The sequence below is a fragment of the Labrus mixtus genome, chromosome 22, assembly GCF_963584025.1.
Source record: "Labrus mixtus chromosome 22, fLabMix1.1, whole genome shotgun sequence".
Taxonomy (NCBI): domain Eukaryota; kingdom Metazoa; phylum Chordata; class Actinopteri; order Labriformes; family Labridae; genus Labrus; species Labrus mixtus.
Genome location: NC_083633.1, coordinates 17,134,703 through 17,151,296, shown reverse-complemented (window position 1 = coordinate 17,151,296; position 16,594 = coordinate 17,134,703). Strand labels below are relative to the sequence as shown.

The 16,594-nt window shown below is 43.4% G+C and overlaps 1 protein-coding gene across 1 annotated transcript in view; it reads right to left on the bottom strand.

Moving 5' to 3' along the window:
• sema3c (sema domain, immunoglobulin domain (Ig), short basic domain, secreted, (semaphorin) 3C) overlaps positions 1 to 16,594 on the bottom strand; it is a 31,408-nt gene extending 14,814 nt beyond the window's left edge. The window contains exons 1-3 of the mRNA XM_061030092.1: positions 16,459 to 16,594; positions 3,633 to 3,793; positions 2,874 to 2,936 (exon numbers count right to left, since the gene is read on the bottom strand). Coding sequence (XP_060886075.1) covers positions 2,874 to 2,936; positions 3,633 to 3,793; positions 16,459 to 16,594 — 360 coding nt within the window. The remainder of the gene's footprint in view (positions 1 to 2,873; positions 2,937 to 3,632; positions 3,794 to 16,458) is intronic.

The window sequence follows — 16,594 nt, the reverse complement described above, 5'->3', positions numbered from 1 at the left end:
TCCTCCTCCATCTCTTCTTTCACTTCCCAAACGGCAGCTTGAAAGCTACGCTTATTGAACCTTAGGTCGTAGAAAACAAGGGGAGAAAGGGAAGAAAAGAAACGGGGAGGAGAGGAAGACGTATCCAGGGAGCCGTCAAGAACTTGGCCATGGCTGCAGGAATGGCAGCTGCTGCAGATCACAGTCGGTGCACAGCTCCACCGAGAGATACTGACAAAAAAAAAAAAAAACTGAAATTCATGGTAACACACCCATCTCTGTAATTTATCCTCCTCCTCTGTCTCTCCGGCTTTGGTCTGACTTTAACCACCCAGTCATCTCAAAACAAGCCCAAGGTCTTTGACATGCAGCGGTGGTGAAAGTAGCTCAAATATACTGTGTTTACAGATGCTTCTGTAAGAAAGACTGGTAAAGGCACTGGATCATCTTCTTCACATTTTTCTGCATGCATCAAAGCTAACGGAAGCTATCTAATTGCTCTGAATAAGCGAGTCTATTTACAAAAACATGAGTAGAAAAAAAGGACAGATATTAGTGATGTTGGGAAGGCACAGGACAATGCATTTTGGCAAATGATGCATAAGCTAATGAATGCTAACATAAGCTAATGAAAGCTAATGTAAGCTAACGAAAGCTAACGTAAGCTAATGAAAGCTAATGGAACGCACTGAAGTAAAGAGACTGTTTTGAAGATGTAGAAGGTCCAAATATCAATGTTGGAGTGTGGAGGTAAACAAAAATAATCAAGATTAGCAAAATACCTGGTTTCTCTACTTTGACTCACAACATATTTTATTTCTTACCGTCTGCGGCCATATGTCAGGTTTTCAAATACACACTTAACGTATTTAGCCACAAGCTATTTGTAACTGAACCAAATAAACAGCATGTTGTCTTGCTGTCTAAAGTTTAAGTGTGGACCTCATTGGGTATAATGTGGAGGGTACTCGGGACGTAATCAGCACAGTTGGTTTGTATTTCTTGTTCGGTGCCACCCTTGGGGCGAATCACAATGTGCGGTCCTTCTCTGGAGCCGGGTGTCTCCACAGACTTGACAGAAAAAAAAAGAGGAGCTCAATATATATATCGCCCACAGATGGCGAGGGTAACCAAAACAGGAGGAGCTGGGTCTCTGACTCAAATGAGGGAAACCGCAAAATAGGAAAAGAGACCAAATTAAATAACCTGTGGTCAAAAGAGAACCGGAGAGGTGGAAAAAAAAAAAGACAGAAAAGTGGAAACAGCACTCGAGACAGGAAGTGGAACTGAAATGTTTGGAAGAGAAACTGGCAAGTAAGAACGGGGATGGGTACGTTGAGTGGATCCACATGGGGATTGATCGCCCTTGTGGGAGCCTGCCTGCAGTTGGGCAGAGCTGTGACTCAGTGCATCACAAATCACTCAAGGACTGGAAACAGCTTCTTCTCAAGGCGTGTTGTACAAAACCCCCGACTCAACTAGCACAGCTGCTGTCAGGGGGACGGAAAGACTGTGGAGAATGTAGGACAAATAGGAAGTGATGGTCTTAGTATGGCGCTGAAGATATTAGGGTTTCAATTGGTGTAAAAGTTTCTAAAGGGTAAAAAGTTAAAAGACTTCTTCCCTCTATTCCCCTGTACTCAGCACTGCAGCATCTGTAGGCATCTCTGCGTGTGCTTATTCCAGAACAACCCAATTAGACAAGAACAGAGGCGGAGGAGGAATCAGTCCTCAGAGTCCTACTGTACAGTATGTCTTCATTAAATCTCCATCCCGCTAACAAGTGCTGCTCAGAATCAGGCCGGCTTGGTTATGAAATCCCAGAGTCAATGAGCTGCGTCCCATTTGCAAGCTTTGATTCTGGTTTGTTTTTTCTACCCCTCCCCCCCCCTCGATCCGCCCACGCCTCTCTCTGGTGCCCTGTGACGATGCCAGGAGGATTCCGGGTCCAGTCGGTGACCCTGGAGACATCTGTGACTCAGACCTGACACCAGCTCACAGATGCGGGAGAGGGAAATCCCAGGAGGTTGCACGCACAGTTCCTCTCTGGACTCACTCGGAGAAGCGGATCTGGGAACAGCTGACAAAACCTTGAGTCCAGATCTTGACCATCACTGTGGAAAAGATGGAGGGAACGCTGGATGACGGCTGACGGATCCAAACACCCCTGGAAGTGCTAATTGACTTGCCTCATTTGACATGTCCATTGATGCTACCATGGAGTTTTGTAGGCACAAGATTGGAAGTGCACCGTGGAGAACCAGCTGTTTTTAAGGACTGGAGACTTCCGATGAAAACAAAGAAAGCCTTTTTGCTTTCTAGTCATTCTTTTCACTTAACATCACACACTTATTGTGCCACCCAACTGGTTGGCAAGAAAGGCTTCTCACTCCTGCACGCTACTAAGAAGTTGCCCGTCTCAGTTGCTATACCTTTGTGTTTTAACCGGTTGAATTTTTCATTCTTTAAGTGAAAGTTGTTGTTCAATTGGATGCGTTTACCGGTGAGGAGACAAGCCCCCCGGGGTGTGCTTCCACAGATCCACATCACAGATAGAAAACCCAGAGAGGAGGAGATTGTAAATTAATGATTTTAAAAGCTTCACCGCCCCTGGAGAGGGAACAAAGTAAAAAAGACTTCTCCTACGTTAGCCACCTGTGCTTCGAGTATGAAATATTTCTTGCCCTTCACTTCCCAAACGGCAGCGTAATTGACGCAGCCACATCGAATATACATAAAACTGTCAGTACTTTTGTAGACTTTCATCCTGCTGCTGTAAGCGATTGGAGCTAGCTTAAGTATCTCTATAAAGATATGTGTCATCATATGCAGGTTGTACTCTAAGAGGCAGAAAGTCTTCCATGATAAATGTTTTCAGATTTGAGTGTTCTTACCGTGGGGTCCTTTCCTGCCATTTGGCATTCCTCTACCTTGCTCGTAGACGCGGGCCAGAACACCTGGTGGGAGAAGCATCAGAGTGAACCGAGTGTTTAAATAAGTGGGAAGTGAGCCCAGGAAGCTAGGAACAGATTGAGAGAGGACACAACATATGCCCACGTTGAGGTTTGATCATATTTTGTTTACGCACTGAAATCACAGCAAAAATTAGAGAAAAAAAATCAACAAGACAAACGTTGTAAAAGTTTCAGCTTGTGGTTAAAAGTGTCGGTAATGACATGCCAGCAGCCATCAGAGGAAAATGTGTTTATTTCAAGCCCGTGGAGTGGCGGTTAAAAGTCCAGCTCGAATCTGAATATATTGAGCAATTTACTCGGGGGGGGGGGGGGGGAATGGATGTAGTGCAGCATTCCCTGGGGAAACCTAAATGCTTTCCCATCTGTTTATGCACTTCATGCCTGTCAATTACGCTGAAGATAACTCCTTCACCGCATGCCGAATCAGTTTTCAGAGAGCTCCGGCGCTTTTATGCCTCTTTCCAATAACCCTCAAATTGTTCTGATGGCTACAAATGTACCTTCATTTGCATATCATTGCACTGATTAGAATAAATACCTCTCCAGCAGTTTCATGAGCCAAACATGCTGTTGATTTAGTAATGTCTCTTTTTTTCTCTCGCTTGTGAATAAAAGATGACAGTATTCTATTAGGACAGAATATTAATAACAGCCACTAATGACAGACATCTGCCAAACCTTGAGCGTGCCATGGGTGATGTTGTTGATGTCCATGGAGAGGATGTGATCTTTGCAGCCCACGTACATCCTGTCCTGGTCCTCGTCCATCTGCAGGATCCTGTAGTCCATCGGTTTGTCGGAAATGCTGTAGTGTTCAAAGGACGGGGAGGCCTGCAGGTCTGAGGGAAACACAGAAAAAAACATACATATAAGATGGTCCCAACACTAAGATGAAATGAGTCTTCTTCCTGTTTCTGATAAGTTAAACACGGCCACAGACAGGCCCACATTCATCTCCTTTTGATCAAAACAACTGATCTCCAAATTACGTCTCTATAGGCAAGAGCCCACAAGTTTCAAATGAAAGCTCCTGATACGTTTTTGTGGTCAGATATTTCTAATAATGTTTTTGTACGGCTAGATTTAAGACCTTAACTTCACAGAAAATAGTTTTGGTGCAAATATATTTTGATTCCTTGATGCAGGGTATCAAAAAAGGATCCTGCAATCTAGTATTGCAAACAAAGCTGATGCATCGTATTGACAGAAATGTTGACAAAAAAATGAAACCCAGAACTGTATATCCTGTTTATTACACACAATCAACTCCTGTGAAGTTCAAACTCATCTTGAATACAGCTCCAACATATATCTATTTCCACTTTTGTGTGTGAAATCCAGATTAGGTTCAGTTGGTAATTGTTACAATGACAAAACACATAAAGCCATGCAGAGCCACAAGGAAAAGGAAAAATATAAAACATTCAAAAAGGAAAAATCTGACAGAAATAAATTTGATAAAAAGTAGCAGCTACAGTTGGAAAAACTGTTTGATTTTACACTTAATTGGCCCTTCATATGCCATGCAAGGTAGTCATAATTTACAACTATAGAAGATCATTATCATTATTGACTAAGATGCTTAATGAATGCACTGTGAATTGTTTATTAAATTTATTTCTTAATGATTTTTTTATGCTAATTTCCAACTCACTTAACTTCCATGCACTTATGGCTACATTGAACGTGCTCAGTGGAGATACCAAACCAAGTTTATTTATATATCACCAGCATTTAAAGTGCGTTACACAGGCATAAAAAAGCATTTTTAAACATTTCATTAAATAATATGATGTGCGTGGATATAAGACTAGACAATTTCAACAGAATGCATTCACCATTTTCACAAACTAGACGTGTGTGTGCACGATCAAAGACATGTACACACAAGCTTAAAAATAAACATGTGTGAACATGCAGACATGAAAGTACATGAACACAATGTTAAAAAGAGAATGATGAAAAGGTGAGGAAAACACAGTCGGTCAAAAGAAGAAGATTTTGGTTAAAATAAGTTTAATGAATAGTCGTTGATTAAAAGAAAACAGTTAACAGTAACTGATTAGAAGTTTAAAAAAGTCAGTGAGTTAAACAAAGCTAAGCCCGAATACAGTATACACCTCGGATAAGAAACTCTTCCTGCAGTCTCTTCTACTCATTAAGAGCTCACATTGTTCACACATACGGAGTAAACATTCTCAGATAGTTATTTTCAGCCTATTTGCTCCAGAGATGGAGAACTCTCAACCATACCATCAAAGGCCTTCACTATTAAAGCCAAACTCATGCATATTTATCACTTTTTCAATCTGTGCTGAGAGCAGGGGGTGTGTAGGGGGGGGGTAATGTAGATCTACAGCCTCTATTTCCTCCCCTCCTCTGACCCTCTTTGAGCTCTCTTTGTATTCTCTCCTCTAATCAACAAACAGGTTGCCAGTGCTTTGCTTCAATCCCTTAGGCTAAAGTCACATTTTCAGCATTGTGTGACATACGCTTTTGAGTCGAGGGCCTTTTATCTCGAAGGAAAGTAGCTTTTTTCCGCGGCACCCCTCACTCTGATCACAGGCTGTTGTTTGGCATGCTCGTCACAAAAAAAAAGCTGGAGTGTTTAACTTTAAATAAAGACGAGTTAACCACTTCAGTCACAGGCAAGTTTCCCACGACTCCTCCGAGTTACATTTCCTTAGATGGTTAGCGTCGAGAAAGGAGAGCAGGATATTTTTGAACATTTCGAGAGAGGTGAGAGCATCTTCATGGCGCCTAGTAAAGACTCTGTTTTTTACCTGACTTCTCGGAAACAAAATTAAAGTGACACTACCTGTCAAGAAGATGTGTGTTTAATAAAGAGAAAAGAGATTGCATCAGCCTCCGGCTTCAAAGCGGAGAAGATGGCAGATAGCATCACAGAGAGCTCTGCAGAGAGAGGCAATATTTTCCTAACGAAAAAGCCTTAAGATGTTACACTCCTCCCTCTGCCACAGCATGAGCAACCAAGGGAGAAAGACTCGCTAACTGCTAATTAAAAGCATGCCATGCTCTAAATCTGCAGCCAAAAAAGTTTTTTTATACATATTCCCAATTTAAGTTCTTGGAGGTGATTCAGGAAAACCACAATACTGTACTTCATTTTTACAGGTCTGGGACATAGAAGGTGGCAGCTATTATTAAACACTCAACTGTTATAATGGATGTGTAGTCGTTTAAGTTTTACAATAGCACACTATAGCCTAGGCTACAGGCTGATATAATCTCAGCGGTCGAGTCAAACCGAGGTGGGTGGAAGCCAGAGAAACATGGCATTATGAGCTTTATTAGTTTGGAGTGAAGCAAAAAGGGCAAGAGGTGACAGAAAAAATAACTTTTCTGTCAACGCTAGCAGTAAAAAGCAAGTGAGTTTTTACTGCTATACCAAGATTGAGCTAATGTTGGTTATTTTCTGTAGGATAAGATGGTTATTTGAGCACAAAAGCTAACTTAGAAGTAATTTATATTTTTGAATAGTTAACTAACAATATGACTGAATGTGTAGCTCAACAAGACGACGATGCTATGCTTTTGCCTAGCTAACGTTCAAATAGCCACAGCTTGACTGCTAGCTCAATTGGAAAGTTGCTAGCTTTTCACAAAGAAATTATTCAGTCAATTTACAAGCTTTTTTTGGGAGCTTTTTACCGGCACTCACGTTTTATTATCAGGAGTTAACTTACCGAGCCTTTCGTTCAAAGTGTGAGACTGTACCTAGCTTTGCTGTTACTGTTCTAGCTGTTTTAGCCAGTTAATCCCAAGCACACGATTGTTCATTGCAAATATCCAAGCACATTTAAAATTTTCTCACAACTCATCCATTTTGACTACATTGAGGCCAGGAGTTGTATCATTAGGGGGGTTGGCTGATCTGACTGACAGGTTGGAGTAAGTTAGTTTGAGTCAGCATTTCCAACATGGCGACAGCCAACGTTGGGCTTCAATAGTCAGCTTCAGAAACTAATGGCTGACATCACTGAGACAAACTGGTTTTACTCAGTAATAAGCCAATCTTTATTGAAAGTATGACCAATTTGGAATAAAAATTAGTTCTCTGTATTGAACAATCCCCCCCACCATTAATTGACTCTGACATTATGGTACCCTTGTGTCTTTTTACATCTACCTCTGACGACATTCCTCCAATACATTCCACAAGGGAGAAACATCATTCAGAGGGGTGTGGTGTGGGGTGAAACAATTGTCAAACATTGAGTTGAACTTTGTTTCGTTTACTCGAACTGGGGGAAAATAGAAGACTTTATTTTTTCATGCCCGAGGTTGGATGCCAGGTGCTGAGATGGGACGCAGTTGGTTTATGTCACATGGATAATGCTCAATCCCTCAAAGACAAAACTGAAACCCTCCGGAGCAAACATACCATCGGATCCAGTGTCTTTACAGAGCTCTGCTTTCAATCTCATACAAACAAATGAGTCATGACTGCTCTGCTGCAGCACTGTGGACCGACATCGAAAGTTCACATTGCCAGATGGTGCACCTGCTCTGTCAGAGAGAGGGTGTTGACCGAACAATCGACGAGGTTTTTCATAGTCATTTAATATGTGCTGGAGACTAAGTGTTTACAGCATCATTGCCAGCTCATAACCTTTGTATGAGTTCTTTGATGACTGATCCCACTAGTGTTAACAGCAAAACCCTCAGTGGCATCTAGTTCATTTAGTCAGCGAAACCTCACAGTTCCCAAAATTGTTCATAATAAGATGTTGGGATGATAAGAAACAAAACAAAAACAAAAAGTTTGTCTTTGTTTTCCTGTCTGTAAAGACAAAATTCTTTAGACCACATGTGGTTCGTTAGTCAGGCTACCAGTTTATATGCATTCCTCATTGTTGAGATCACACATCTTCCCCAGAGGCGAGAATGTCAAAAGTGTTTGTGGACTTCACTACTCTGGCTTCGTCTCGGGACTTGTTGTGGAAAGTGCTTTGTTTGTGATGCAGATTGTGGCATTTCTGTCTGAACAAAAGAAAATAAAGAAATAAATCTGTCCTGCTTTGGAAAGGATCTCAAGTTTTAGGATTGATCATTTGTGCAACGATATAAAAGGTGGGGACCACACACTTGAAAGCAGGATTGTAAAAAGCTGAGGTAATGCAAGTGATGAAATGTCTTATTCTGTGTTGTTTTGTCTCGCTTGTTGCTGGCCTCACTGCAGGTGGCGAGAGAGAAAGAAATTGAAAAAAAGTGACAGAGAAAGCAGGGTTTTAACAGTGACAGTTGGTGGGTTTTCTATTATGTATGTGAGCAGGTGGTCCTTACAGCTCCCCATGGACTTCACAGCAGTCCCAAGTGTCCTGCCTTTGACTTTGAGCTTTGACCCATAGTGCCCCATTGGCTGGATGGCAGACCAATGTTGATTCAATTCACCCTGATCTCTGCGACGGACAGTGGGCTTGTGGGGTTTAGCGGAAGGAACAAGGTGGGGCGACTGGAGAGCTGAGACTTTCTCCGTCTTTGATGTGTTCTTTTGTGTGAAGTGGTCAAGCGGAAGCAGGACAAAAGCCTTTTGTTGGGCCAGGGGTCATTCAATATTAAACAGCAGGTTGCTTACTTTTTCACAGACGAGATCGTATTAACCAAAAAACAGTCCTTACACATTGAAGGATGAGCTGTCTAAGAAACAAGAGGCCACAAGCTACTGAATCTCAGAGTAAAAAAAGAACATCCCCTAATCAGGTTGTCGGGTAAAACAAGTGGAAATAGAAAAAAAACGAGGGCAACAGGAAGGGAACTATCAGTGTGTCCCTATTTGCATGGCAGCAATTTAAGTACTGAGGAGATTGCAGTGCTCACTTGGCTACTTCCCTGATTTTTTTCAGTTGTGATTATACAGTGTAACCAGGAGAGGAAATGCAACAACCACAAGGTAACCTCACTCAGGTTTTCAAGACTTTTTGAGCAGCCCAAAATTGTCTGAGAGATCAAATAACACAGTTTTACAGGAATGCTGTCGGCAGTCAACAACCCTTTCGTAGTTCTGGTTTGGGATGAGCACACAATGAATGGTTTGTTGTAATGCAGCAGTGTAAAAAAATTAAAGATGCACAGTGGCTGGAAAGTATGTGGGATCGTTATGAGAGAGGCAACTGTAGTTTTGGATCGCTCGTGACTGAGGTTTGATGATTCGATGCCAACTGTCTTTGAGTTGGTGTCACTTCAGCCCCAGGCCTTTCTTCAACTTTGTTGTAATGGAGAATATTAGATGAAACATGGTTCATTTTGAAGAGAAATTTGAAGGACGAAATGAGTGAAAAACACAGCTGTAGTTTATGACATTCCCCCCTGCTGTTCTGCCAAATGAGGGAGTCAACTCAAGAAAATCCATCAGCAGAGACTTCTCCGTCAACATGAAAAGACGATAAAGTCAGCATGGAGCAACAATAAGGGATTGTCAGAACATTAGCTGAACCCTTGTGGAGCAGGGATGAACAACTTTAATCAAATTGACTGAGTGTCTGGAGAGTTGGGTTTTTTGATTAACGTCAGTGTCTGAATGTAAGCCAGAAGGTCCCTGAGCCTAATTAACACTTGAGGGTTGGACATTGGGCCAATTACAAACCAACTTTGTAAATCTTTCTCATCAATCGGCTTTGTACCTGAAAGTTCCAGCATGAATAAATAAACGCCATTCGAAGGAGGCTCCCTTGCCATTCAGTTCAAGGAGAACCTGTTCTTTGGTTGTCACGGCAGCCAGTGGGAGGACCCCAATCACCCATCTTGATAAATATTGAAGCAGGGGCTTATGCCGCCCACTTTCAATTAATCTTTTCTCACAAGATGGAGTGGGTTTCATCACGGAGGCTTGACTTCAAACCTGGTGCCAAATACCATTGGTCTTTGTCACAACGATGCATAAAGCTCTTCGGGTTGAGTTCTGGATGGTTGCATTTACCTAACACGGTACTGGCCCACTCGCACATACTGCAGCAGGAAAAGACTTTATCCTGGCAACCGACAGGCCCCTCTAGAGATAAATAATGACTGTTGGCCCGAGAGGTAAGGCCATCCACTCTCCTCTAGGGGACTATCTCGATGGTATACAGTAATGACTGGTGGTGTATACAAATGTCAGAGGGGAAGTTAAGGTGTCGTTTCAATACATGGAGACCACCCAGGAGGTCTTACCACGGCTGACAGAGTCGTCCGATTGTCTGTCCAGCAGACATACTCCACATTCCCAAGCAGCTCTCAATGTGCACACAGCATGCACAGACGTATTGTACTGCAACTACTTGTCATGGACAGAAGCCAGAGTTGGCTCACATAGGGAAGACTTCATATTGACTGCGTCTCATTAATTTTCCAATTGTTGTCTGTCGCCAATCATCTATAACCAGACATCTGTAATGGGAATCATATGGCTAGACCGAATGCCTGAGCTCCTATGCATGCCTTCTCTCACTTTGGTTTCCCAAAGCAGACGCCGCATCTAAATATGACATGTGAGCCCGGAGTGTATTTTCTCCCTTGGCGTTGCGTGTGTGTTTGTGCAGAGTGATGTTATCCAGCACCAATGTCAACTGCTGGTTTCACTGCACAGTTGACGTGCTAAGGCGTTGGCTAATATTCCCTGTAGGAGTCGAAACTCGAGATGACAACTTGTCCATCATGCGGCCCCGCTAGCCAGCTAGTTTGCGTTCCCAATGCTTCAATTAGCACCTGGCCTCCACTTCACATGTCACCGGCAGCAGCTCTTTTGCCTAGAATCAACCCCTATTTGACGTCTTAGCCGTGACCTCTCACATGCCAACAGCAGGAGCCTCTAGTTACCGCTCACCCCAAGCAGACAGTAAATCTGAGTGATTTTACTGTCAGGAGGGGGTCTTACTGAGACTCTCAGAGCGAGGGGAGGCTTGCAGGAGATATGGGTCAGAGGATCCTCAGAGTTTATGTGTTTACTGGTCATGGAGGACCGCCAAAGGGAAAGGCACAATCAGGTGGGACTCATCTCTGACGTCTTCAAGCCGAAAATCTGTGCTGTATTTCCCTAATGACTTGATGTTGCTGAGGTCAAGAGGTTGTTTTTGTGGTGGAGTGAAAATAATGGGGGATTGGGATTTTTGCCTTTATTTAAATTGTATAGCTGTGTAGAGACAGGAAATGTGCGGAGAGAGAGTGGGTGATGACATGCACCAAATAGCTTCCAGATTCAGGAGTTGAACCTGGGGACCAGTGCACTGAACATGGGGCACCTTGCTCTACCAACTGAGCTAAACCAGCACCCCACCTGTTGAAACCATTTGTAGTCCTCTTTAGACTAGCATTCAACTCATTACATGATTCCAAAAATGGCAATGGGAATTTGTCTGAGGCTTTTATCCAGAGATATTGAACGTTTTTCTTTTTTGCCCCTGAGTCGTCATGGAAAGCTCAGCTGATAGAAAAGCTCCAATATGAGAGTAGAAACTGGACATTTAAATATTGTGCACTCCAAAACATGACGTGAGTACAAACAAACTTGCATTTATAATTTTACAAACACAAGTCATTGATTTATGATAATCCTGACCTTAAATCCAAGGATTTTCCATCTGATTTTGGCTATCCTCAGTGAGATGCCGTCTTTGTCTGTATTGATGGGCATTGATTACCTTTCAACATGTTGTGCAGGAGGAATAATAAAACATTCATCAGAGCTAGCAAGGTCAGACGCAGGACTGGTTGAACACAGATGGATGGACAGAGGAAGGCACACTGACAGTGGAGCTGTCAAACATCTCAAACGCTGTAAGCCCTGAGGCGGTGCAAGCTGGAGCTCAGTGGACTCTAAATGAAACATCCATGCGGCAACTCAGGCAATTAGATGGACATCTTGTGGGGGAAAGAGTTCTCTTCATACCATTTCTACCAATATTCAAGCTAGGACAACACACATGCATGCTTTGCTAACCTTTAGCTATTTGAAGCACGTCTCTGTTTGCCCTTGTTGACAGCTCTGATAGGCCTTTACTTTGCCCTGTGAATAACTCTCCATAATCACAGAGCATCGCTGATTGTACTTTACTTGCTTGATTATGTTTACCACAGGAAAGTGTAGATGCTAATGTGCAAGTCTAATGCAAGACAGAGACAGGAAGCTGTCTTGTGTTAAAGAGGAATTAACCTGAAGGCACAGAAAGAGACATCCTGGCCTGCTTCTGGCTACTTGTCAGGGTTGGTCTTTGACATTTTGACCTTTTGTTGACCCCTTAAGAAGACACATGCCTTTATCCAACCGGGTGTAGGATCTCTTTCGCTGGATAGCCATGATGTTCGATATACCAGGACACTCTGAAACCTTTCCATGAAAGTCTTAAGAAAGTCATGCAAAAGAAGACCCTGTAAATCAACAGTGGTTGAAATGTGACATCTTGCAAGAGATTGTTTTATATTTGGTCAAAACCACATCAGGAGATATTCTCCCAAAGGAATTAAGAAAATGCAGAATTGTTCAGATTGATCGGAATCTTAAAATAGTCTTGGTTTGTTAAGCTTCAAGTATTCGTGGTTACCGTGCAAAAGCAAGCTTGTAGACGTTACTTCATTACTTGCCATGCTGGAGAGCCACATGGTTTAAACAATGATTCAGCACAAAGTTCTGCCTCTTAATGCAATCAAGTCTAGTGAGGAATGCACCTAAGGGCACTTAGCACAGACAGACACACTCTTTCTCTGACAGTGATACACAATGCCCTTCTGCAAACCCTCACCACCAAGTAAACATCCTTAACCGGCCGACATCCACCTGCAGTGCAGGAACAGTATCATTGGCTGTATGAATGATGGGGCTTTCTGGGAGCATTAATGAGGCATGTAAAAAGTGAGAAAGGGGGTCTGGTGTAGCCTGGTTCCTGGATCTCTGGTTGTGAGCTCGAACCAGTGTGAAGGAGTGCTCATTAAGTTGCAGACATCGTCTTAATCAATCTCTTCGATGTCTCAAACCAGGTTCTCAGTCACTCACTTTTTAAACTACATATTTCATGATTGGCATACATATTTATATAACCTCACATGAACACTGTATTATATAATGGTTTTGCCAGTACAGGGTGAGACCGCTGATGAGGTTAAATGACCCCGATCATAAACACAGTCCTCTGCCCTGACAGCCAGCTCAAGGGATAAATGAGGCTACATTTTTGATCCCACCATTCCCGGAATTGCATTTTGGCAACAAAATATGACACAGTAGCAGAACCAATAGGCATCAAATAACATGTAGTGTATTTCTCAGCATTTATAATACTGGTCCTCCAAGTTTTGGCTTGTTAATATCAATGTATTACACCAATGATATCAATGGATTCTCAAGATCCGTGTCCACATTAAACAAGACAAACTAGACACGATCTCCACTGCAGACACTGATCAGAGAGTCTTAACATTTGGGGCGCTGGTGGTGCAATGGTTAGTGTGCGCGACCCATATATTGAGGCTATAGTCTTCCAAGCGGGCAGCCCAGGTTCAAATCCCACCTGTGGCTCCTTTCCCACATTTCATTCCCTACTCTCTCTCGCTCCCTGATTTCCCACAAAACAAAAAATAGTCTTAACATTTCTATGAACAATCGTTTCTTTCAGATTTGTATTCTCTAGCATTTGACCCTATAATTACGACAGTGAATAAACACTGAGGCAAGAGATATTTCACAGACGTGTTATGTTCCCCCCCAGAAAACAAAATCTGAATGACAGAGGTCACAAGTTGGGGAACTAACAAAACACCACCCTTTACAAAAAGGGTACCAAATAAGTGGAACTTGGGTTTGGAAGGTGGTGGAAGAACATAGCCTTTCAAAACCACTTACTGATTCTATCAACATGATAGACAAAGATAAACTGGAGCGAGAAAAAATACATGTTTTCAAAAAGACACACAACTGAGTTTCTCTTTCAGAAGAAAACACAGAAAGCCAACTGATGGTGTTGACTCTCTGGAGACATACAACCAACTGAGCAGAGAAACTTCCACCTCCCTGTGTAGTCTCCCAGCCCAGCTGATTGTCATCAGCTGAGGGAGAACATCACAGGTGTAGTCAGTAGTAGTTCTGATGAGCCAGGAAACTTGTGAACCAGTTCCTTGAGAATCCATCCATAACATAAGGTAATTATATTTTATCACTCCGGGAATCCCTGAATAGTTCTGCAGTCAGGAAGGGGGGCCTGGAGTTTATTATCCGAGGCACGGAACAGAAAAAAGGCACCACTTGAAAGTGTATTATTTGGGTTAGCTGCATTTTTCTCTGTTTATTGTGCGGTTTTTAATTGTGGTCTGGCTGTGTTCGCCTGAAGAACACACGAGCAAGCAGAGCGAGGGGAAAGAGGAATGTCGGAGACAGCAACTTCTCCGCAGGACGCGAGGCAGCGCCGGGAGTCCCGTGAACCTGCCATAGCCCTGGATTGGATTTCAGCAGAGATATGAGGAGGGAAAGAAGGGGGGGGGGGGGGGGGGAAGGAGGATACTGGAGCGTCCAGATCTCTGTCCAACCTGAGCGTCTAACTCATCGGTTTATTTTCTTGGGTTAGTTCACTCCAGCTTGGGATCATTAACGGGCCCTCACATCTGGGAGCAGAAGGAGCCAGACTACAGGGCTAACCTTTTTTTTTTTTTGGCCACCCAGCAGGTGCCGAACCACCTGCTCCTTCTCCCTCTCCCGTGGACATTAGACTTTCCAAGTCTTCTTCCATGACACTTCATTCATCTTTCTGACTGCTTTGGATGAAACCCAAACTCCCTGAATTCTTCACCGAATTTCGAGAGCTTTTGGGAGAAATGAGCCTTAACCTTGGACCCTAAGAGACTCCTTACATCTGCGTCTTGCCTTTCCTGAGTTATGACCATCCTCCTTAGGTCACAATGATTTCCAACTAGAAAACAAACTTGCATCTTCTCTTAACTTCCTGTTAGTCACTGATGTTTAAATCTCAAGTACTAAATCGAAGCTGGAATGTAAATTTCCACCTCAAGTTTTCAACAAAAAATCCCTGTGCTCCTCGCCGCTCGTTCTTCAATAATTTACCTGCTCGTATCCCTGAAGTGAAACACACATTTAACTCGTCTTACAGATAAACACTGATTCAGAGTTCAGAGTCTGGAAGAGAATAAGTGCACTGCAGATACAAAATTCTCCTTTTATGGTCCTCACTGCAGCGGCTACGGTGACTAACACATATCAAATCTAATCCTCTGAAAGGGAATCAAGCGTTCCAGGATTACAGGGATTGGCTCATTCTCGGCTCGGCCACCTCTGACATTTTAAGCCGACTGTTTGGAAACACCGGTGGAGCGACGAGTGAGTGAATAATGTGACACGAGCAGTCAAAACGATAAAGATATGACAGCGATGATGTAGGTTTTTTTTTTTTTTTATTGTCCCATAATCATCGCGTGTTGGGCTTTTTCTCCTGAAACTTACTGCCACATTCGACGTCTACATACAGTTTACAGAGCAGAAACAGACTAAATAAATTCTCCAGGTATTTGGAATGAAACAATAATCAGAGAAACCTGAAAGCGTGGAAGGCAAAGAAAGAAGGAGAAAGAGTAAAACGTTTGAGGAAAGAACGAGACCAAATAGGGGAAAAGACTTGAGAGAGGGAGTGGGAGCAAAGAAAAGGAAACCAGCTCGTACACTGTAAGGCCTTATTAACTCTCTTCGTGCGGAAACCGTCGCTGACAGACAGCCTCAGCTGCTCTCTTCCACAGCGAGAGGTAGTGAAAGGTGATCAAACGTCTCCTTCAGCCCCTGCACACTATCCAGCCACTGAGAAAAAAGGTTACTGCGCCACTCCCAACGACATGAGCGATCGGTCAGCTCTTCCACACCGACTCCCACAGCACACAGGCATGCACACGCACACACAGGCTAAACCGTCCTATCCTTACACGCTGCACTCTCGTTTCAAAGAGAGGGGCGGGGGGGGGGGGGGGGGGGGGGGGATCAAAAATGCATAAAATAATGTCAAAGAAATTAAATAAAACAAGAGAATTAAATCCAGAGGCAGCAGCAATGCCCAGAGGTCTGCGGCATGGCGGGGTGTGATTAAAGTTTAACGAGGAACAGATTCAGGGTAGCTCTTTCAAGCTGGGCCGCCTCCTGCAGAGCGCTGACTTTCTGCTGACACACCGCACGACAAAGGGACGGACAAACAAAAATTGAGATTCAAGGCCTGTGCAATCAAAACTATTCAATCCACGTGTACAAAAAGATTATTCTAGACTCGCAAACAACTCTTGAATAAAGTCTGCAAAGTCGAGGTTAGCCGTACACATGCTCTTTAACGATGCGGCCCCCCCCCCTCGGCTTGCTTTGATTATCAAGCATTTGTTTAGCATTAGGCGGGCTGAAACACATGGCATCTTTGCAACCTCGTTACATCCGCAGAGAAGCACAACAATGGGAAAAGGCCCAAGTGGATGGTGTAAATTCATTTTAAAGGGGGGGGGGGGGTGTGTGGTTGTTATTTTTTTTTCTTACCCTCAAAGGAAAGGAAGACTCTTGGCAGGGGCTGAGGGAGGCCGCAGACCCCGCTGGAGAGGAAAGAGAGAGCCAGGAGGGAAAGCGCCATAGCTGACACCAGAGGTGGCCTGGCCAACCCCTCCGGCCTGCCCAT